Source organism: Passer domesticus, chromosome 3 (assembly GCF_036417665.1).
Source record: "Passer domesticus isolate bPasDom1 chromosome 3, bPasDom1.hap1, whole genome shotgun sequence".
Taxonomy (NCBI): Eukaryota; Metazoa; Chordata; class Aves; order Passeriformes; family Passeridae; genus Passer; species Passer domesticus.
Genome location: NC_087476.1, coordinates 89,966,274 through 89,989,382, shown reverse-complemented (window position 1 = coordinate 89,989,382; position 23,109 = coordinate 89,966,274). Strand labels below are relative to the sequence as shown.

Below are 23,109 nucleotides of genomic sequence, written 5' to 3'. Positions count from 1 at the left end.
GATAAGCGCCAGCCTGGCTGTGCAAACTCAGGGGTCACATCTGCTGCAGAGTGAGCAAAGAGTCAGCACACAGAGCTGGAAACCAGGGCTGAGCAGCTGAAAGCACTGGAGCCATGATCAGCCTCCCATTGTACTGCTGGGGCTTTAGCTGTGTTTCTGCAGGGAAGCAGACGTGCTATGGAGTACTAGAGAAATGTGTGCTTTAAACAATGTCTGTCTTTAGAAAAGCAAACAGACGGCTTAGTGTGAAAGCAGCCAAGAGCCTGCAATAAATTCTCAGATTAGACACTTCCAGACTATAAATCAGCTGGCTAGTTTTGGTTTGACAACTTTGTTGCAGGAGCTTTTCAATTGCTTGCTAAAAAGAGAATGATAGCTCAAGGTTTCCTTTGGTTCAGGCTGTTGGAATACTTAAATGGCCTAACAGCATCCATGTGTGTGTGATTGCTCAGGTGAATGGTACCAGAATGTCGAATGGCAGGAGGCTGAAGGGAGTCCACCCTGTTTGGTGGTCTCCAGCCCTTCACACAGACCCAGTCAGGAGGAGGGGGCAGGCTGGGGGAGAGCCAACACGCAGTGGCCATGTCAGAGGCCCTGCCTGTTTGCTCTCAGCTGTTTTGGCTTTGTTCTGAAAGCTGGAGTCCTGCTCCGGGGTAGATGACGGGTGGGGTGTGTCTGGTCGTAGCTACTCATTTAGGCCCTCCCTCGTGTCAGGAGGAGGGGGTGCTTCAGGCTCACATCCCGGATCCCAGCACGGCTCAGCCTGTCCTTCACTGGTGGCCTCAGAGCCGACACACAGATAGCTCTATCACAGTAGTTCCTGTAGCAGATTTACCAGGACTGTGTTTCAGATGACATTAGCTCTATCCACCCTCCTGTGAGGCGAGCTTGTCCCGGTGTGGCTGCCGTGCTCTCCACACCTGCACGGGATTGCAGCGCCCTCTTCCCTCCCCTGTGCGCAGGCCGGCGGTGCTGGACAAGAAAGGAGACCTGGCTACACTCAACGAGGTGGGCTACCAGCTCCGCATCTGACTCAGCCGTGCCACGGGCTCCACAGGGCTCCCCGCCGCCGCCGCTGCACTTTACCTGCACTCCCTTGGAAGGAAAAAGGAATGGGACTGTTTTTTAACTTATGTACTCTCACAATAAAAGTTTGACCTAGAAAATAGGGGGTAATTTTTTTTTGTGGCAGTATTTATTTCAATTTATAGAAAAGGCATCAGTGAAGAGAACCTAAAATTAGATTTGCTGGGATATGAGATTTTTTTTTCTCTCCCATCATGTAGCAGGTGACTTCAGTGGTGTGAGTTTCTTCAAATATAATTTCCCTGTACAAGTGTTAATTGAACTTGGCCTTGTGCTGGGTGGTTGCATTGGAGTAACTAACAAATCATATTCTTAGTATTAAGATATGCTGGGGTGCAGTGCAATTAAATAAAATCATATTCACTATTAATCTTTAATTCAGCAATAAAAGCAAGCAGTGAAGAAGTGGCATAAGTTTTTAAAGTATCAATATTACCTCACTAGACTTAATAGATATGCAAAACTGTCAGTATTATTGTTTTCTAACCGATTTGTACTGTTTCCCAGCATTACTGGGAGTATTAAAACAGCACTGGATGTTTTACTGCCACCTGTATTATTGTTTTTTGCATGTCGCCAAAAGATGTTAAGTAATAGTAATCTGCAACTGTGTTCTTAACACTGACATCTTGTTAGGCAAGATACGAGGTTTGGGGTTTTTTAAATGATGATAATTGATGAATAATGAATTTTTAAACTTTCATAATTTTTTTTGTACTTTGTCACAAGCTTTTAGTCTTTATGAACTACACCGCTGAAGCACAAAACACAGAGATTGCTGTTTTGTAGAGACAAGTCAGCTTTTTTCTCATATATGTAGTACCTGAAATAATGGAAAAACTGTGGGAATTGCTAACCTGAGTCCATGTGCTTTTCTCTCCACATTTATGTGCATATTTGAATCTTGTCTTTGAAAGGCAGTCTCTGATGGTGATGCCTTGAAACCTTATATTAAATCAGGCATGGCAGGCTGAATTTAAACCTTCTGCTGTGCTGTGCAGGGAGTTTTCCTACATGTGTTGTAGTAACTACTGCTTAGTCAGACTTGAATAAGGAAGTGTGACTGAAATAGATGAAAATCAAGCTTGTCTGCTTCCTCCCTGCTCAGTTGTTTTGTTGTAAGACTTGGCTAAGGACCTGTGATGGACAGCAGTGTTCTCAAGTGACGTGGTAAGACTCACTGGGGTCCACCATTCGACTTAGTGAAGTTCTCTGGAAGCATTTGAGTGCTGCATTCCTGGAAATATTTCACTAGGTGCCTAAATATAAACTGGATTATTGTACATGTCCAACCTCTACCCTTTGTGCTGTGCTCATCGATGATGCTGCCATGGGCCTGGTGTACCTCCCCTCCTGGGTACTTACTTTTTTGGGATCTCGATGAAGATGGATGCTGTTACAGACTGACAGTAATGCTTATTCAAATGGAATGATTCAAGCTCCTAGAACATTTCCATCAGCCAGAAAAATGAATGAATATAGAAGGAATGAATTGCTTGTTCACAGACCTCATTGCTCAAAAAAACTGAATTTCACTTGCCTAGGACAGGAAGAAAAAGCCAAGACCCAGCAACTTTCTACAGCCAATGAAAGGCTTTCTACTAATTAAGACTTCAGAAGCTCTAGAAAGAAAACTTTTTGAAAGTGTGACCCCTCTTTATCCAAGTTTACCATATCAGTAACAGGAGGGCCTTTCCCATCCCTCCTTCTCTAAACTTTTCCACTCCTGTGTTCACAGTAAGGATTTTTTTTTATAAAGGAGTGAAGCTGAAGAGAGGGAAATACTCTTTTGGTAGAAATTCTTCTGTAATTTGACATCAGCTGCAGAGTTTTGGTTTCAAACTTTGTGCTGCCCAGTGTCTTGTGACCTAAATAATTTTTTAAAATGACTTCTCATGGGTAAAATTATGTGGGAAAACTTTTTATGAGCTGAATCTTATAGCACAATGTTATCTGGTATGTTGCAACTTTTTTCTATGAAACTATGGTTTACTTCAGCTCAAATAATGGTTGTATATAGTTTCTATCCTTGTCCAGCACACTTTATTTTCTCTTAACTGATACTGAAGCTTTTTAATGCTGTAGAGGTGTGTTGACAAATTGCTTTTAGTCCTTGTTTAAAGTTCTGCTAAAATATTCTCTTGAAACTTGCTTATGATGGCATTTGTCTTAAGTGTGGTTCAAGTGACAGCAAAGTGGTCAAATAGTATAGAAAAACATGCATGACTTTTTGGGCTTTTTCTCATCACTTGTATATGCACAGCATGAAACTTCAATAAAAGTATCATGGTAGTGTTTTTTTTATGACTCGTGTAGGTTTTTTTTTGTTTTTGCTCTTAACAAGGGTTGCTACAAAGGGTTAGCTGTAATGAGGGTGTACCCAGAAATTTGCTGCCTGTATCTAAGTATGCTGGCATCTATGAGATTACTCAGATGCTTGAAACCAGCCAGCAGCCAGGATCAAACAGGTTGTCATCCTCAGCATCAACCTCACTGTTAATAGGTGGAAGAAAGTTACAACTACTGTGTTCAATTACAACTACCTATGACAAAAATCAAATTTGCAGCAATGTAAGCTGAATGTTTTGGCAGGTGCTTATATTTTGTAATGGACTGAGGAGCTTCTTTAATGGCAGTTGTCTGCAGTCTGGGAAAGGCAACACAGATGAAAATTCCACAAGTGCTTCTGGGAGACAAATGTGTCTGAATGGGTGCAGGTTTTCCAGCACTACACTGAAAGACAATTCTGTTACTTCCAAGTTGGTTCAACATACACATCCATGTGTCGTTTGATCAAGTTACAAGATTTGTTTCCAGCCCCATCTACATTTCCTATTCAGGCAGCCTGGTGGTTTTTAATTACTTTGTAAATTGTATTTTATACAGAATGTTTATGAGTGCATAGTAAGAGTAAATATAAAACCATGATAATTTAATAACCTCAGGATCTGTCATTTTAAGACAGAACCTGGGCTTTTAAATAACTCAATGGAAAAAAAAACCCCACCCTGTCACCAGTTGTTCAATATGTATGAAACTTCAAGATGTCAAGGGCTATTTTTTTCGCTCCTGCATAGATCAGTAAAGTTTCCTGTGATGTGGTGTGCTCATTAAGCTTAGCTTTATTTCAGAAAAAAGATTTCTTTATTTTAAAAAAGATTTCAGTGAATGCTACCTATATATAAGCCCTTAGAATTTTAAGCAAATAAAGAATAAGTATTTGCCTATATGCCTTTCTTCCTTTGAAAGTTCAATCTTGCAGCCTCTGCACTGACAACACTGAGTAAATTCCTTTGCAGGAGTATTAAGATAGAAGTGTCCACAAAGCACCTTTGTAGTAAAACATTATTGTCAATTCATTATAAAATGCTGCAGGCACACAAACACATTCCCTTTGCTTGAGGAAACACACAGTTCTCAGAATAGTCCTTTTTACTGTGATTTACAATAAAAATCATTTACAATGTATTAATTAAAAATAATGCCATTGGAGTCTGGCACAGATGTTTTCCTTTATCAAAGAGGAAGCTAATGTAAAATCCTTTTTCTCCCTAAAAGACTTCATAAAGTAAATTAAACATTTTTTTTAAAAAAAAGGAAGTCCCTTTAGAAAGTCTACTTTACACAACACTAATAAATCAGCATGCAGGAACACTTATTTAAACCGGACCAGCAGTGCTTGAATGAACCTTTTAAAAAAATAATAATCATCCCAAGAGAGAGAAGGTGAAGGGAACTTTACCTACACCACAAGTCCTTTGGATATTACCGTTCAATAAGCCTGAACTCTGCTAGCAGTGGCAGGTGGTCAGAAGAGTTCTTTTCATTGGGAAGACCATTAACAGTCCAAAGATCTTTCTCTGTTAGAAGTGCCAGCCTGCCAAGAAGTTTCAGACCTCCACAAAAAGAATCCTCTGCTCCTGTTAGAAAAAAACAAACCAAAAGGCAATGTTTATCAGTGTGGGTAAAATATTACACGTTCATATAGATGTAGAAAAACAGTATGGCAGCAGTAATGCACAGCTGTTCGTGTTCCATGCAAAATCACCAATACGACAGTTCAGAAATTCTTTTACGACTCAAAGTAGAGGTTCATCAGTAGAGCTCAAAGTATTCAGAAGGACACTGTTTTGTGGAGGGGTAAATAGAAATAAAAAGGAAAATGCATTTATTTGTTCATTTCAACTCCCCTGAGAAAGCCTCATATAATCCAGTCCATTACTTTAGACAACAGCTGACATTTGTGAAGGTATGTATCTTTTTAGAGTTACTGGTCACATAACATTTTATTTCTGTATCCTTAAGCACACAGTTCCCCAGCAGGCAGATCATACTTTTGCTCCTAAGGATGAAGGTATTCTGGCTTTCTGTTCCCTTTCATTGTAAGAAAGGGATCTCCATTATTTCCTGCTCCCTATTCCTATAACTGCCTAAGAAACCCACCCCCACCTCCTTCCCCAGATGAAACACCACACTGCTCATGCAAGAGTGAACATGACTCGAGCCTTGCAATTACTGCACAATTACACAGAATGGATTGGGTTGGAAGGGATCCTAGGGATCATGAAGTTCCAACCCACTTGCCATGGGCAAGTGACACTTTCCACTAGACTACGTTGCTCAGAGCTCCATCCAGCCTGACCTTGGACACTTGCAGGGATAGGGCAGCGTTGGTCCCAATACTGATCCCTGAGAAATGTCACTTGTCTCCACCTGGACATTAAAGCATTGATGGCAACTGTTTGTTTCCAGCCAATTCATGGAGTGGTGCAGCCACCAAATCCATCTCTCCAGCTGCTGGGCAGGACCATGTCAAATGCATTGCACAAGCCCAGGCAGATATTCAATTGTTCTTCCCTGTTCTACAATTACTGTAGTCCTGCCCCTCAAGGCCACTAGATTTGTCAGTCATGATTTGCCCATCATCAAAGAGCAACCAGCTTTTTCAGCTCAGGTGGAGAAATTCTACTGAGATCCTTCCATGATGTGTAAAATTTAGATTTCCTGAGCTATGTATTCAAGTTGGACAACTACTCAGCAACCCTACCTACTGCTTTTAGAGGGCAGAGATGATCCTGGGCAAGCTGAGTGCTTTCAGGACCAGCACAAACTGCAGCTGTAACTTTTGACGGAAACACTTTCTGTGTGAAAGTTCTCAGCAAATTCAGAACTTCCTGGCTCACCCTGGTACTGACTGCCCAAGAGATACTTTAAAGGACTATCCAGCAAGAGCTGAACTCCTCAGAGAGTTCAACAGCTTCATCCTTTGCCATCTGCCAGTTTTCCAGCCCTTCAACAACCCAGCAGCTGTTTGCTGCTTTAAAGAAAAGCTTTTTTACTGCAAAGATCTCTTGGCAGCTCTAGAGCACATGTCCACCAGGTCTTGAGACAAATTTATAATTTGTGACAGCATCTGTATATCTACAAAGGAGCAGTTTGTTGCCACAGAGAGCTTGGTCTGCATGCAGTGGTTAATGTCACTTAGTACACTCAGCAAAGCTGTGCCCTGCAGGACAGGACTCAGGTAGATACTGAACCCTGGTTACAGGAAATCCTGAATACCAAACCAAGTATCTGGATAAACATGACAAAATAAAGCATGAATATTTTAAAATAAAACCCTTTAAATGGAAAAAAAGCAATCTGTGAGCCTAGACCACATTTAAAACTCACTTGTACAGACATTGGCAGCTTTAAATACAGAGGCCAGGTCATTAGAAAACTGAAAATCCAAACCAGGCTTAATTTCTAAGAGCTCATGAATAAAAACTGTACTAGTTTAAAGTAGTTGGAAAATTCAAGTTTGGTTCCATTCTGTACTCTGATGTAGGAACAATCTATTTGAAAAACAAGTGCAAAAAGAAAAAAGTGCTGCATCTCTGCTGAAGCAATGATGGTGCTGATGATGCAAAAAATATATATAATGATGGTGCAAAAAAATATAGAAACAGGTGAATTAGGATTAAATTTTGTGCAGAGATGCACTCTGCAATCACACAGCACTCCATTAAATCACATGGCATTCCAAGGTCATTTAAATACTTCCCATATTGTGGCTTTTCAGTCAAAGCTTTTGTATTTGCCATTTTACATTAAGTAGCATTTACTGTGCACATTATGACAAATAAGATTCTGTGAATCGATTCAATGAATTTTAACAATCTAGTCTCAAGTTACAAGAGATGAAGGTGGTGTTTTCATTCCACATACTGAAAAAAACAATGTTAATTTATAAAAATCAGTGGCACTGTACAGTGGGAGCAGGAATGGAATTCAGGTTTCTCTGCTCCAAGTTCTGCAGAGACATTTATGTGCTAGCACTGCACTGATGTTTGTTGATGGCATAAAACACAGAACTCACGAGGGCATGGAAAGCAAACTGCTCAGAAGCACCCATGGAGCGAATCCCAGAGCAGTAAAGCTTGGAGAAACACTATGATACCCATCACGAAATTCCCACAGAGGAAGCGTGACTTTCTTGCACCATCTGGTGACTTTTAGCTGCAACTGCAAACCAGAGAGTGACAGCTGGGCCTGTGCCAGTGACCGTGCTCAGAGCAAAGGCCAAGAGTCTGTTACTTGGCAGAAATTACTGCAAGACAAGCTGAGAAGTAAACTGCCAGGAAACGGTTCGTTTATCACTTTTAATGCACATCACAAATTGCTGTTCACCATTGTGTTGATCAGATGATGGGGAATACTGCCTTGCTGTAGGTCTGGCCTGCATTACTGACAGCAGTACTTCTCAGGTGCTACTTCCACTGCTGCTTTCCTGTACCTCCAGCTTGTCTCCATGCTGAGACAGGAACCACAGAGATGTTCACTCAGATGAAAAGGTTTGCCCTGTGTGGCACTACAAGTCCGGCTGTGATGAGCAGACAAGGCCAGCCACGTTTCTCAGGTAACACCTGACATTCAAAGCACTACCACAAACCTGTGAGGAACTTCACATGGATGAAATCATCACTACACTTCTCTTAAAACAGCAAACAAATATTCTTATTTAGCATTTATGAAAATTAAAAGTTGGTTTCCTTACCTGGCTGGTCAGCAGTATCATCATTTGCTGCAGAATAGAAAATATAATCCACAGTGACAGCACTTCGGGAATGACAAGTTGTCACTTCTGGTATCCCAGTTTCAGGGAAGTAATGAGAATACACTGAAGACAATTTAAAATGGTGCCGCAATTTTGAAGACAACCTAAAGAGACATCAAAAAAAAGAATTTTATTTTCTTGCATTACCAAGAAGGAATAAGCAGTGAAGAAATACCAAATAGTTCCTGCTTACAAACAAAATGAATTATTTGGATATGCAAACCAGTGTTTCTCTCCTGCAAACCATTCCACAGCCTTTTGTGTGAGAGGTCTAAAACTCTGAAGGCAAAATGCAGGCAGCATTTTCAAGTAAAATTGCTGATGAGAACTGGTTTAGCTGACATTTTACTTAGAGATAGCTTTTAACTCCATATACATTCTGTAAGCATTCACATGTCCTCACTCAGCAATCTCTCCCTGACACGCAGGCAAAAATATCCATGAAAGCAGCTCATATGAAAGCAACAAACACAAACTCATCTAACCAGACCCTTCAGCATAAAGAGAAATTCAGATTTTTAGGAGTTTTTTTCCTCCCTGAAGCTAGAGGTATCAAGTTCCAAGTTAGGCTATGCTTATGTCTTCCCTCCACTCAGGGTCCCATGTTCTGTCTCCCCATCATTTGTCTGTTCCTCTTCAGTTCAGCCCATCTTGTCTCACCTGTCTTTTCAATCTTGAAAGCAAACTGCCAAACTGCACCTTTCAGCAAAAAAAAGGTGTCACTCCTGTCTCTCAGACATTTGCTTCCATCATCTCTACAAATCATCCATCCCTCAGCTCTACTTGTCTCATCCTGCATTTTAAACTTAGGTTGCAATGTGTTCTAGTTGAAATTCAAGCAATTAAAAAAAAAGAAAAAAAAATCAGCATGTTACCTTGCCTGATTCAGAGCAGAGACAAACATGCCAGTTGGTATAACACAGACAAGTAGTAATTTCTGCTTTTGTTACATGGCATCCCTTTTAAGATGAGGGGGAAAAGCCCTGCAAGAAACATTCAGCATGCTATAGATTTAAACCATAGCATAGGGCTTCCTGTTTGTTATTTACTTCTTCTCTCAGAAATACCATGACACCTTTTTCATCACCAAGCATCACCAAGCGTTCTAATATCTGCAGTGATACCAAGATCTTATTTCTGGTAAGAAATAGCTGACTTGGAGCCTACCATGCCATTCATACATTTAGGGCAATTTCCTTCTTCTATGCCTTACTTTATATGCCTTTACCAGATTGGCAAATGCTAATATATTCTTGCTTTCAAAAAGCAGTTACATCTTCCTCCTCAGCATTCTAGCCATGGCTTCCTCCTTCTGACTGAAAGTTGTACTGCCAAATCCATAATATTCCACATTTCTCAGACTCAAAGAACTTAAATACTCCCACGGAACTCATGACAAGGAAGATTTTATGACCTTTCTAGTTCTGTTCCCTACTTCCTCCCAGTTTCACATCTGCTATAGGATTTTATACATCCATAAACCAGTGTATCAAAAAAAATAAAAAGAGAAGTGCCAATACTTTAGCAGCTGGACAACACTGGCTTATTTTATTCCTCTCCCACTTTAAGAACATGGCTTCTGCAACTGGACTGAAGTTCCCATGTTTATTGCAATGTCCCTACAGAGGCTGATGTTCTGTTTATGTCAAGAAGTGACAAAAAATGCCAGAAGTATTATTTTAATGAGCAGACAGAAAGTACCCTCTAAACAGCACTGATACCTCAGCCCTGCATTCTGGAAAAATATCTGCAAGTTCCTGGAAGAACACACACTCCATTATTCTAGTCTAGTCTTTTGCTGTCTGATCATCTTTTTCATGTTTAAATGAGCAATGATGTTTTTGCCAAAAGGGCAGATGGGGTCGGGTGATCATCAGGTATCCACAGCTGGAATCACATATAAATTTGGTCTAAAATCAAAACCAACCCCCACGTAACCAGCCAAGGGCTTCCATATTTTTCCCCAATACATACTTTTCAGATGCTATTACAATCTCCTGAGTGTTGTCTGGGTTTTCTGCTTCCAATTTTTCTCCTGGAAAATAAAAATCAATTGAATTTATATTTAAAATAGAATATTTTAAATGCTGAAGAGCTACAGAAAAGCTACAGTTAAAAAAAAAAGTATCTTTAAGTACACTTTTTTTTTTTTTCAAAAGGCAAGATACAATTCACCAAGCTGGATTAAATTCTTCTTTTCCATTAGTAACATCCCCTCTAAAGACTCTTTTATATGATGTCCCATTAATTTAAAACTGTTTTTTTCTGTCAAAGGAAAAAATAGTGGATTAAAAATATAGCCATACTCAGCAAGGAATCACTTGCTTTTCCAAACTGTTCCATGAAGTGCCAACACTGTAATTCATAAAAACAGAGGCAGAATGCAGGTCCACACTATGTCCATGTGCTGCATTCCTGCCCCTCCCTTTCCCAATCACAGCACAGCTGGCTTTCAGGATGCAAACACAGGAGCTTAAACATTGCACACCAATTCCTGAAGGGAAATTTGGAACTATTATCTTATAAAGATTCAAATTTGCAAAGTTTATGTGAATAAATCACTTTACACTCCAATGAGCCCAACAAGAAATTTTTGTAAGCATGAGACTCACTGTATTTCCCCCAGTAAAACAGAACGTATGGTTTTCAGTACTAGCTGAATAATACTTTCAAATGCTCACAAAAATTCAATAATTCAACAACTGACCTGCATTTTCTTCCTTTTGTTGCTGTTTTATTTCATATACACAGTTTTGTGAAATACCTAATTTTTTTGGCCAAATTGGAATAGATAAGATTCTTTGTCCCCTTGGAAACTGTTCTTGTCCAGAGACCTGAGAAAGACAACAAGCTTTTTTACATACAAAAATCTGATTAAAAATCAAAAAAAAGAAAAAAAAACCAAAAAAAACCCCAAAAAAACCCCAAAACAAAAACCCACCAAACAAACCTGAAATAAGTGAACATTTTTTGTAAAGTTTAAGGAAAAAGGCCCAGCCCCTTGGAATAATTACAATGAGTAAATCCCTGTAAAAATAACACCTGTTATGTACATCCACTCTGTTTATCTGCAACAAGTTCTTTGCAGGTTCTTGTGACACTGAGACACTTCCAAGGACACTTTTAGCAATGTGAGCACTGGCTCAGCATACAGAGCTACCCAGCACACACTTCAGCTGCAGGATCCTGATCCTTTTGAGAGCAAGTCAAGTCAAATGGGGGCATGAATCAAGTCCCCACTAGCAAAGAACACCCAGCAGGGCTATTTTTTTTAATGTTTCCTCATTTTATGTAGTTCAGTCACTCCTGTTACATAGCATGGGACACATCCAACAGCTGTATACAAGAGCTCACAACAAGACATCTTTTAACATGAAGCAGTTGAGATTCAGCATTTAATTGCAGCTTTGCTTCTACAATTACTGTAGCCACCAAGTTTATCTACAGTAAGAGTCATCTTCCCACAGAGAACACAGTAGGTTTTTGATTAAGTGGTTATTTTATCCTACTTAAAGTTTGGAACACTTAAACACAGTGATAAAATCATCCAAACACAGTGATACAATCGTTCTGTGGACTCACTAAATTTCAGGAATGATTGTTGGTGAGTTTTTCCTTTCAGAATGCTGGGAGAGGACACAATATTCCCTAAGGCAAAGCTAATATATCCAAACTTATTTAACCACAATAACTTTTGCTTTGCAGGCTGCTGACAGGGCACTAAGAGAGGCACTGCAATGGAAACAATCACACCACCACTCAAAGACTTCTCTTTAATCAGCATTAACCATTTTTTTGGTGAGATGTGAGAAGCACAGCCTACCTTTCCTATAGCAAGTCCTTCGTAATTTAACTTTCCTTCCTTTATAAATCTGTACAATGGAGAGCCAGGAACAGAATTGAAGTCCCCACAGATGATAATTGGGCAGAAACAGCCATCCTTCTGAGGGGCAACACTGGCAATCTCTGCCAGGAGCATTGCAAGCTGGGTCAGTTTGATGTCCCCTCTCCTTGGGTTGTACAGCAGGTGTGTATTGGCAATACAGATGGCAGTATTGGCTTTACAGTGAAATCTGGGCTGCAGCAGCAACACCAGTCCAACGTTGTCCCTGTCCAAGAGTGGGATATCACGGCGAAAAAATTCCACTGGGTTTGAGGAAATCAGGCTAAATTTGGAAGTTTTGAAGCAAATGGCACAGCCATCAGGCTTTCTGCCTGTCCTCATTTTATACTCACAGTGATATCCTGCAAGAAAGGCAATTAAGAATATAAAATACTATTGTATAAATAGAGATTTTAAAACAAACAAACAAAAAATCAGAAAGATCTCATGCTGCTTTTCTCACACCACAGTCAACCCCCAGTCTGAAGCACCAAAGTCTGTATGAAGTCTGATCATAGACTTATTAATGAGACTAAGTCTAATCTTAGCTGAGATGAGGCAGGACAGGAAATGTGGTCCAATACCTTATGCAATGTGTAAACATCTACATACTCTTAAGATACTAGTCATGTTCTTATCTTCTCATCTGGAAAAAAACCCAAACCAACAAGAAACCCCCCTAAAGGCACACAGAAGTGGCCTAGTGCATTGAAGCTTTTTCTGGATGCTGCAAGAATGGCTTAGGAGTAATACCAGTGAAGCATTACCAATCAAAAGCCTTAATCATGCTAGGTCATTACACAATGTCTAAAATTATTCATGGAACAAAGGTCTCAAATGTATTTACATAATTATGCAATTATCCAGTGAGCAGCAAGTGGCAAGCTTTCACCAAGGAAACAGAGACACTTATCAAATGACCACACTGAAGTTCAAACAAGTCCATCTAGAAATAGTGATCTGCCAGTTTCTTCATTTTATGCAGAGGTGATTTAAACAAGACCTTATCTATGTAAGGAAAAAAATTTAGATCTTGAAACAGTATCTAGTTTTTGCCATTTTAAAATGTTCTCTGCCCTGCCCAGACCATATGAATTCATGAAGTGCAGCCTTAGTGAAGTAGGGTGAGTTGATCTGAGCCCACACCAGTGCTGGAACAGGGGATTCCCATTCCCCTCTCCAAGATTCAGGCCATGCTGCTCCTGCCACTTGTTGTGGCACTTAGTGCTAACTCAGTAAGCAAACAGAAAACTAACCCAGAAAAATAAAATTAGTCTGGACAGCATTCTGCTGGACTGGTGGATTTCACTAGTGAGTGCCAGAACTAGCCCAGGATGAGGGGCAGGACATGCACCTGGGAGTTAGGGAAGGGGAAAGGAAGAGCTAAAGCAAGCTCCACATCCTCCCGTACAGTAGTTATAAGCTCACTTGCTCCCACAAGCCTGGTCTCCCAGTGTTGTTTCATGTTTCAAGTGGATTTCAATCAGTACTGCCATTACTCTCTTCTTTGCAAACACTGAATTCTAGGAGCTAGACTACCTCAACCAATGAAAAAAGAAAAAAAGTATCAGTCCAGGGCTGCTCCTTGACCATGTCCTCCTGGCATCAGACAAGAACCACTGCCAGGATGGAAGTGGGGCCCTGGGACTGGAAGATGGTGCATGGCATAAAAGATTTAGATCAGTTTAAACCACCATGGAATCAATCCTCAGCAACACATCCCTTCCATAAAATCAGGTCTATTCAGACTGACTGACAGCACTTGTATAAAACTCTAATGAATATATACTGACCATGGATAACATTCAGTGTTATTTATATGTGGAAGGTTTCAAGGCAGAAAAAACATCCCCTCGAAGAGCTTCCCAACAAGAATACTGGTAAAAAAAAATTAAGGTGGTTTCAAGAGAGCACTTGATGAATTTATAAAAGAGGATACACAACATTGTTGCATGTGATAGCAAAACACTTGATTCTATAATCTATAAGAGTTTTTTGTTTTTTTTTTTTAAGGAAATTGGTACTGAGTTCTCGAGGGGTAACAGGGTAACAAGTTACCCCTGCAGGGGAGAAGACAATGTATTGGTCCTGAGAGTTTCATCATACCCAGGGATTCCAAACTTGACTTGATCTCTGTTCTATAGTGGTCTTCTTGGACTTCCTGTAAGCAGAGCACCTAAGACAAAAGTTTACAATTAAAATATATTAGTAAGTACATCAAAATGTTACTACAGCATATCTCTGATGGCCAATCTGTATAGGTATTAAAAAAAGCAAACTCAGAAGGTTTTTGATTCCATGATCCCACAGAAGAATTCACTCTTCTATAGAAAGCACTCCCTAAGATTATGAAGAAGGCCCCAAATTCCTCATTTTTCAGACATTTTCAGAGGTGAGATTCAATTTAATCAAAACAGTAACTTGCTCCTACATTCTCAGCAGCTCAGGGGAAGGCTCAGGGAGAAGGGATGAAGAGGCAAATGGCATATTATAGGGTGGAAAAGGGGCTTCCATATTATAAGAACCTGAACCAAAGATCAAACTCAAAATACTCATTTAGGAGAGTTCACAGAATCACAGGATATTTTGAGTTGGAATGGACCCACAAGGATCATTGACTCCAACTCTAGCTGTGAGCATCTCTGAGCCTTCCCCCAGCACGCTGCAGTAACACAGCTCTACAGCCACCCCTGGGATAAAGGGCTGAGCTCCCAAAGGGAAACAAGTTATCTCTGTTGCTGAACTGCAGCAACACATTCCACTTGCCCAGCTGACATTAGCTCATTCAAGGTCTCAAGGGACAGTCAAATCTCAAGCAACATTCTGAAAATCTCTGCTTCACTTGAGGTTACAGTTCCAACCAATGAAATAGTTAAAAATCTATGTCCTTTAGTAAGAAATTTCTCTGTGGAAAGGACACCTGCATCTACCATGGTCTGAGAGCAGCTGCTTCTGTCAGAAAACTATCCAAGGTATCTCACTGTAAAGATATATGCGTACAGGATGTATAGATTTATTAGGAAGAAAGGAAGAGATTGAAGGGACTCTGATTTCCAGATTCCTGAATATGTACTAACACAACTGCATTTTTCAAATGGTACAAGGCTCTTTTTCTGAGGCTTCCCTAATACAACTACTTTTTTTCAGTACTGTTTCCTGACTCAAACATGATGGATTCTATCACTGAACTTTTGCTGGTCTGAACAACAACTGAAGCAAAATGTTACTGACTTGACTTCCTGGTTAAGACTTAAAACAGTTTATGTGTCCTCAAAAACAAACAATAAACTCTACAACCAACCAAAACCACAGAGGTGTTTTTTCATATCCCAGTACAGAGTAGCAGAATTTGTTACTTCAGTTTATCGGTTCTTAAGAAATATCCACATGCTCATTTTCTACTCACATCTGCATCCAGCTCTTTGATTTCTTGCAGGATGTTGGGAAATCTGTATGTCCAGAATAGCAGTCGCTGCCTGCAGTGTTTGTACAGGTGAGAGTTGTCCTCCAACAAATTCTGTGAGAGAATATTGTAGGACATGACAGTAAAATCAAATGTTGCCTCACTTCCTGTACTGTTTCGGTCAGATCCTTTATTTTTAGCAATTTTCATTGTTTTACTCTGCTGACAGAAATATTCCCAGTGTCTTTTGATGGTTCCTATTAAAAGCACATGAAGCAGAAAAAAGTTATGTTATAGACCAAATGACTTCTTACTGCTCTTGGAAATCATTCTACTGACAACTATTTGTCTTTCAAATCTCTTAAATAATCCTAAAAGCTTATTCAATTAGCAGTGATTCAAACCCTCTGTTTGAGATGGATATGCATCAGTTAAAAAAAAAAACAATCAAATAAACAAAAAAAAAAAAAAAACCCCAACCTTAAAACAAACAGCACAAAACCATCATATGCCCTGGATTTCAACTGCTTTGAAACTAGGGAACTGGCATACTCTAAGGAGAGTGTTGCAATCAGACTACATCCCCTGCTCTTGTAGAAGGGCTGCCTAACTGGTGAGCCAAATCCAGTCTGTTGGGAGTCTTACACTGCCTTGTGCCACTGCCTCCTCAGCAGAGATGATGTATGCCAGTCTGGGATCCACGCCTTAGAGCAGCATATGGGCACCTTGTTGATCTCTCTATCCATGGCTAACAAAGGGTTAGGAATCCATCAGTCACCTCTAGCCCCTGTACAGTCTGTAAAACTCAGCCATAAGCTGCAACTTATGAGTCCCAAGACAAATAATGAACCCAATTTTTCTCAGTGAGTTGAGAAATCAAGAAATTAAGTCTCAGAATTACCAAGAACTTCTGAAAAGGCTCCCCTTACCTTTCTGCCATTTTTAATTTCATACTTACTATTAGCAGGAAAATTCATGATAACATATCTGCCCATCATTAGACATCCAATTACTTTTTAAGAAATGCATTTCTCCACTTAAATCTCACAGAGATGCTTTTCACCCCTTATATCTGATCTCATCTGAGAGCAAGCTGAGGTCCAGTTATCTGTGCTAACAACCAGTGGCAGACTGCAGCTATAGCTCTCACCATCTGTCCTATCTGGGTAGTGATTTTCATTGCTGTACTTAGATTATTGAGGACTTTACAATGTTTGCAATGAATACAGCAAGGCTTTAAGTTCTGTTTCTGTGGTGGGAGAGAAGCCATATTGCTCCTCAGCAGGTATCTTTAATTAGCATCACCTTATCAAGGGTGACTGGGAAGGACCACAGTGCCAACCACACTCTCAGATAAAGCTATCTGATAAAAGACAAGCAGGGACTCAGTAATTAAGGCATGAAGCAAAGTCCCTTACTTTGGCTCCTGAAGATGAATATGATGTTTCTAAGCCTTCTGGGTATTTGTGTCCAAAAATCCCTTTGGGATGCTGATAGCATCTATTGCCCTTTTTAGTCATAATACAATTTCCAGTTTATTTTGCTAAGGAAGTGATTTATGCAAGAAGGCAACAATTTTGACTGTGTCCCTATATTTGTCTCACTAGACAAAACTGTAAAGTATACACAAGGCTCAGGAAAATATTTGGATGCTATGTACAAGACTGTATCTGTAACAAGCTAACACAGACACTTTGAAGTTTAATGGAATTTTGTTACTAAGCCCAGTAGACAACTCTGCACTTCTTCCTGTATTTATCTGGATAAGCACATGTGCTGCTTGCTCTGGTCTGACACAAAACTTGCCAACACGCCAGTGGCAGAATACAGCTGTAAGAACAAAATCACACAAGCACACTGGAAGCACCATTAAAACTCGGTGCATTCTTTCTCAGTTTTCTAAGTCACAGATAACACAACTGGTCTGGAAAGAAACCAGTTCAGGTCCAGTAGGGTTTATGAGCTCAGACAGAGCACAAGGAATGAAGCTATACAACTGCCAGTCCAGCTCAGCCCTACAGCAAGTCAGCCAAATCTTTTTGCTTTCCAGAGCTACCAAGTTAACAGACATGACCTGGTGACAGAGACATGAGAGAGTTTTGTCTGAAACAAGCTCTGGACTCCCCAGGTTGGGCAACCCCTCACACAACTGACTGTGTTCCACTGCCAAGTGCAGCAAACCTAGTTCTGGTAGACTGTTTGACAGCACAAAATACAAGTTTGCAGACTAAACAGCATTACAAAACTGGATCATTTTAAAGACATGTTTTCCTGAGAGGGGTGCCAAGAAAAACAGTAACTCAAAAGAAGCAGGCACTACTGCTCCGTCTCTAACTCATTTGGTATATCAGCATTCAAATAAATATGGCAAATGAGCAAAGATCATCTTTTACCTTTCTTGCTGCTACATTTTTCTTCATTCTGTGCTACAGAAAGGCCAGATACTTCCTTCTGATTACACAAGTTTGTATGTTGTTCAGGAGTTGAAGTATCATCCTGGTCACTGAGTCGTCTCTTCTTTGTCAATGGTTCTTCTCCCTCAGATTTCATACTGGGGCTGGGTAGGTGAAAGCAACAACTTTGTGTGTAGTTATCAAGGTGCCAATTAGAGTTCTGAAATTGTCTCCAAGGTCCAAAAAATGGAGGGAATCTCCAGTTTGCTGAAAAATCAGCTGAAATAGGGAGTGGAAATGAGGCCCAGGGAGGATAGTGTCCGGCCCATCTCATACAGCTGGAAACTGGGCTGTTCAAGGCCAGTATCTGGGAGCCATTCCAGTGGGTGATCCAGTCTCTGCCCAGCCTCTGCACATGGCGGGGCAGCATGGAGTATCTACCAAAAAAGCACAAGTTTCATTACTAGCACACAACTACATCTGCCTGTAGAAAGCCGTGGAGGCAAAGTCATCCTGGTCAGGACATAGAGAAAGAAGATACTCTCTCTACAGGTTAATGCACACAAGATAGTCAAACACTTATATACAAGGTATTTAAACATTTATCTAAATGATATCCAAAATGGGACTTTACAAAGCGATCTTGCATCCTTTTCCCCCCCACCCAGATTAACAAGTGCCATTTAGCATCCAAACCCTATCCGTCTCAGTAAGGATTTAAAATTTATTTTCTGCCTTGTTGAATTCAAGTGTCAGATCTTTCAAGCGCTCAGAGGAATGACCTTTACAAAAGGTCATTTTTGCATGCTGCATTAACTTTATCATAAGGCTATTTATTTGTAAGGAATGAGAAGACCACTTTCCTGCAAGCCATCAGAACTCTGTTTGGAAAGCCACTGATTTGGCTCAAATCCCAATGCCAACACGACAGGGAAATAAAGGTACTAAGTCTCAAGGCATCACTAGCACCAGCGTAAGACTAAATCTGTGTTCTTACTTCTTTTCCAGGAGAGCAAAGCACAGCTCAGCAACTAAAACCATGAAAAAGGTGGATTTCTTTTTTTTTTTTCTTTAGAAGAAATCTGTCTCTCAACAAAATCACAGGAAGGAAGGCTTAGTGACAATAGTATCTCAGCTTCCTCACTATTTAAATAATATTTTGAGTATATTTTGAGCCTATAAGCAAAAGATAACAAAGCTTGATATGCCTGAAGTTGTGCTGAAGTGAGAACCTCCCAGCTGCCATTCAACCAAGCAAATAAGCCGAAATACAGAATCACTGAATCACAGAACATGCTGAGTTGGAAGAGACCCACAAGGATCGTTGAGCCCAAGCCCTGGTCCTGCACAGGACACCCTAAGAGTCACACCATGAGCCCGACAGCATTTTTCACAGGCTCGCTGAACTCTGTCTGGCTGCCTGGCGCTGCTCCCTGCGGAAGCTGCTGCAGCTTCTGCCCAGCCACCCTCCGGGTGAGGAACCTTTTTCCAACACCCAGCCTAAACCTGCCCTGACACAGCTTCAGGCCATTCCTTCGGGTCCTGTCTCTGGCACCACAGAGCAGGGATCCGTGCCTGCCCCTCCTCCTCCCTTCATAAGGAAGTTGTAGACTGCCATGAGGTCTCCTCCTCCAGGCTCAAAATGACCTCGGCCGCTCCTCACATATGTTCCCCTCAAGGATCTTCCCCACCTTCACTGCCCTCCTTTGGACACCCTCTAATCGCTAATACAACCTGCAGCAAAACCCGCCTGTCCTGAAATAACCCTTTTCCGCCACAGCGCACCACATGTAGCCCAGCACACACAAAAACAAAACACCCCCCCGGAACACCACAGCATTACTATAGAGCAAAAAAAGCATCACTACTTCACAAAAAAAAACCAAAAAAAAACAAAAAACAAAAAAACCCCCACCAAAACTAAAACACATGCTGTAAAGAAAAGCACTGATTAACTGCTCCCCCCTACACCCCGCAGCCGCCCACCCCCGGCAGCAGAACGCCCCACCCCGCGCTCTGTTTACCGCGGCCCTGCTCGGCCTAACGGCGGGCATTACCACCAGCGCCCCCAGCCCCGCTTACCTCCGGGCGGGCCCGGGCCCCGCTACCGGCGCCGCGCAGCCCCGGCGCCCCCCGAAGGGGTCAGCCCAGGGCAGCGCCAGCTCCGGCCGCCGCGCTCCGGCCGCCCCGCCGCCGCCCCATCCCCCGCACGGGCTGCGGCCGCGCCGCGCCCTCCCCCTCGCTCCTGGGACTTGTAGTCCAAGGGCCGGGCCCGCGGCCATGTTTAGCCCGGGCAGCCGACGCCGCGGCCCGGCCGCCATGGCGGTCCCGGGCGGGTGACGGCCCCAGCCCGCGCTGCCCGCCGGGGGCCGCGCCCGCTGCGGAGCGCCGCAAAACCCGCGTGTAGGCAGCGCGATTGGGGCCTTGGAAGCGTTTAGGTGGAGGTAACGCTGGGCTCTGCAGTAGTTCCTTCACCCAGACGGTGGTGGGGCACTGCAAAAGGCTTCCCAGGAAAGTGGTCACGGCACCAAGTCTGGCCGAATTCAAGAGGCATTTGGACAACAGTCTCAGGCAAGGTGTGACCCTCGAGGATGTGCAGGGCCAGGAGCTGGACTTTGATGATCCGTGTGGATCCCTTCCAACTCAGCGTATTCTGTGACAGTTTCCATAAGTGGTCTCCTCCCTGGGATCAGAGTGTGTTCCTGCAGGGTCAGAGGGGCCGGGAAAGAGCTGCCGTATATTCCAAGGCACCATAGTACATTTCTAGGGCAGCAGCGCCATGCTTAGTGTTTGCAGAAAAAAAAACCCCACACCCCAAGCGAGTATTTCAACATTGTCCGGTTTCAAAATGCAGCTGAAGGTGCTCTGCTGAGGAGAGCTGGCCTGAGAGGTGGGTGGGAGACCTGCCTGCCCTGCAGCCCCCGCCGACAGACCCACCGCTGCTTACCAGCTGCAGCAACAATCCTCTGCCGATGCTGCTTGAATAAGCACTTGGAACACTTCCTTGAGGTCTTCTGAGGACACTGGAAATGCTGGCCCTGTTTATTATAAGGAAACGTACCACAATGCACATGAAAAATTATAGTGCTGAATAGTGCAGATGCTGTGCAGGAACTGTAATCAAGTAAAATACTGTTTCTCTGCATTCCTTTTATATCTGTCATAAAAGTGACTTTAAATAACATTTAAAGTTTTCCCAGGAGTGGTAGGGAAGACTGGAATTGAAATAATGCAGTGATGAGCACGCTAGCTAGGCAACGTGTCAGATCCACTTTGGGTTTTCCTTTTCTTGAACACAACTTACTGGTGAAAGGTAAAAATACCCATCAATTTTCTGTTAGTTTCTTCACCATATGAGAATGAAACTACTAACCCCATAACACATGTGTAGTAAAGGATCTCCCAACTGCATTTTCAAGACCATCGTGTTTTGGTGGTTTGTTATTTTCTGAATGTTTGTATTCTTATCTTTTAGATGTATTTCTAGGACAGAAGACAGTAGGCCACAGCTATAGCAACCACAACTGCTGTTATTTCTAGGAGCAGAATCTACACACAACATGCAGTTATTTTCTGTATTTTGACCTGCACAGGGACACCCAAATTGATCTGTCACTTCAAAGGTTTTTACATAGTCGTAATCTCAGTAGTGATGCTGGAAAAAAAGAAATCATGGAAGCTTTGGATTTTAATGAAAATAAAGATGTGCTGAAAAGTATGGAAGTTGTGTAACAGACAAAAGAGAAGACAAAGATTAACCTATTGGTATGATGCAAATTGTTTCTCATCTCAGTGTTGCTAAATTTTCTTGCCTTGACCTAGAAAAGTCTTAATAAGCCAGTAACACTTAATTGTGGGTTTTTTATTCCCATCTAATTACTACTTTGTGTTGGCTATACCATGTGAAAAGATATTCTGCAGCATTAGATATCTCCAAATTCTGATTTGGAAGTAGAAGCCAAATTATTTTATGAGTCATTTGAGCTTTTGAAACTCCCTAGTGAGTGGAGGCTACTGACTCACTGAGGGATGCTTTGATTGATTACACTGCACATAAGAACAGCCACCGTGGCTCAGATCAATGGTCCACTGAGCTCAGTTTCCTGCTTTCTAGATGTTATTAGCAGCAGATGCCTAGAAATGTGCAGGGATTGGGCAAACTTCAAATGAACAGTCTCCCTGCCTCTTGCTGTTTTCAGCTCCATGCATTTCCTAAGCCTGATGTGTTTGTCTCTTCAGTTACTCACTGACTCTCTCCCCCAAGTACTTGAATGTGCGAACTTTTGGTAACTTACAGAACTTCCATGAAGTTCTATGTACCAGCACAAGATGTAGAAGACATGTTCTTCCCCTCTCACAACATAAAGGAGAGTGACAAGTGAGCTGCTATGTCCTCTTTCTTACCTCTTCCTTAAGAAAATGTTTATCAAAGGAGAGGCGCATGCTTACTATGAACTTCAGTACAAAAACTCTTATCTTTCACAAAAACACACAAATAAGTCTTGTTAAATACTTTATGTCAAAGATCTGCATGAGAGCGGAGATATTAATAACCTGGCAAGGAAAAGCTGGTTTTTTTTAACATCTGCAATTAAATGAATGCATGCACAGTAATTTTAAAAAAATCGAGTTTATATGATCTGAGGTGTGAGATCTACGTTGGTACAGACCCCACTACAGACAAGAAATCAAAGGTAATCTTACAAAAGGACAAGGTCCTGTGGCACAATGTTATGCTTCTTAGAAGGGAAGCAATGCCCCTCAAACCCTGGAGGGTTTCCTAACACCAAAGTGTGCTGCAGACCTGTGCACGCAGAGAGCCTGTCCGTAGGAAGAAGTCCAGGTGCAGAAGTCCAGTTAAAGAACCTGGAGAAGACACAACACACAAAATATGGTGATTCCATAACCATCAAACTTGCCTTTCTGGTAGCATTCCTCTTTAAAATCCGTGAGTCATTTCTGCGTTACAGGCCTATGGATTTAGGGCAGCACAGCCTGAAATAGCCCACGGCAGACGCTGGGAGCGGCGTACCAGGGGCTCGTTACGGATTTGTAGAGGCCACGGGTGCCTGTGTGAGCGAGGGGCTCGGCGGTCAGTGCCCGCCGAGTGTAAATCGCCCACGGCCGTGCCCCCGCAGGGCACCTGGAACGGGGCCGCGCCGCCGCCGGGCTGTGCCTGCCACGTCTGGGCCGTGACACCTCGGCCTCGTCCCTGCGGCGCGGACCTCCAGCCTCGGGGAGAGAC

At 42.0% G+C, this 23,109-nt stretch overlaps 2 protein-coding genes across 7 annotated transcripts in view; one reads left to right on the top strand and one right to left on the bottom strand.

The window, feature by feature from the left end:
* The window catches only part of VASH2 (vasohibin 2), a 34,464-nt gene extending 31,074 nt beyond the window's left edge, over positions 1 to 3,390 (top strand). For both annotated transcript variants that reach the window (XM_064414261.1, XM_064414262.1), the window contains exon 7: positions 963 to 3,390. In XM_064414261.1, coding sequence (XP_064270331.1) covers positions 963 to 1,032 — 70 coding nt within the window. In that variant the 3' untranslated portion in view covers positions 1,033 to 3,390. The remainder of the gene's footprint in view (positions 1 to 962) is intronic.
* ANGEL2 (angel homolog 2) lies at positions 2,468 to 23,077 on the bottom strand. 5 transcript variants are annotated; one of them, XM_064414260.1, is made up of 10 exons: positions 22,784 to 23,077; positions 20,812 to 20,902; positions 17,865 to 18,301; positions 15,475 to 15,728; positions 14,127 to 14,244; positions 12,009 to 12,430; positions 10,893 to 11,019; positions 10,160 to 10,220; positions 8,126 to 8,289; positions 2,468 to 5,006 (listed from the first exon to the last, which is right to left on the bottom strand). In XM_064414260.1, exons 3-10 carry the CDS (start codon positions 18,292 to 18,294, stop codon positions 4,852 to 4,854), a joined length of 1,731 nt encoding a protein of 576 aa, XP_064270330.1. In that variant the 5' UTR covers positions 18,295 to 18,301; positions 20,812 to 20,902; positions 22,784 to 23,077; the 3' UTR covers positions 2,468 to 4,851. The 5 variants fall into 5 exon arrangements, 4 of the variants coding, with proteins under 4 accessions (XP_064270330.1, XP_064270326.1, XP_064270327.1 ...); XM_064414256.1 differs by lacking the exons at positions 20,812 to 20,902; positions 22,784 to 23,077 and adding an exon at positions 19,947 to 20,106; XM_064414257.1 differs by lacking the exons at positions 20,812 to 20,902; positions 22,784 to 23,077 and adding an exon at positions 19,947 to 20,106 and having other exon boundaries at positions 14,175 to 14,244.
* Positions 23,078 to 23,109: the final 32 nt, after the last annotated feature.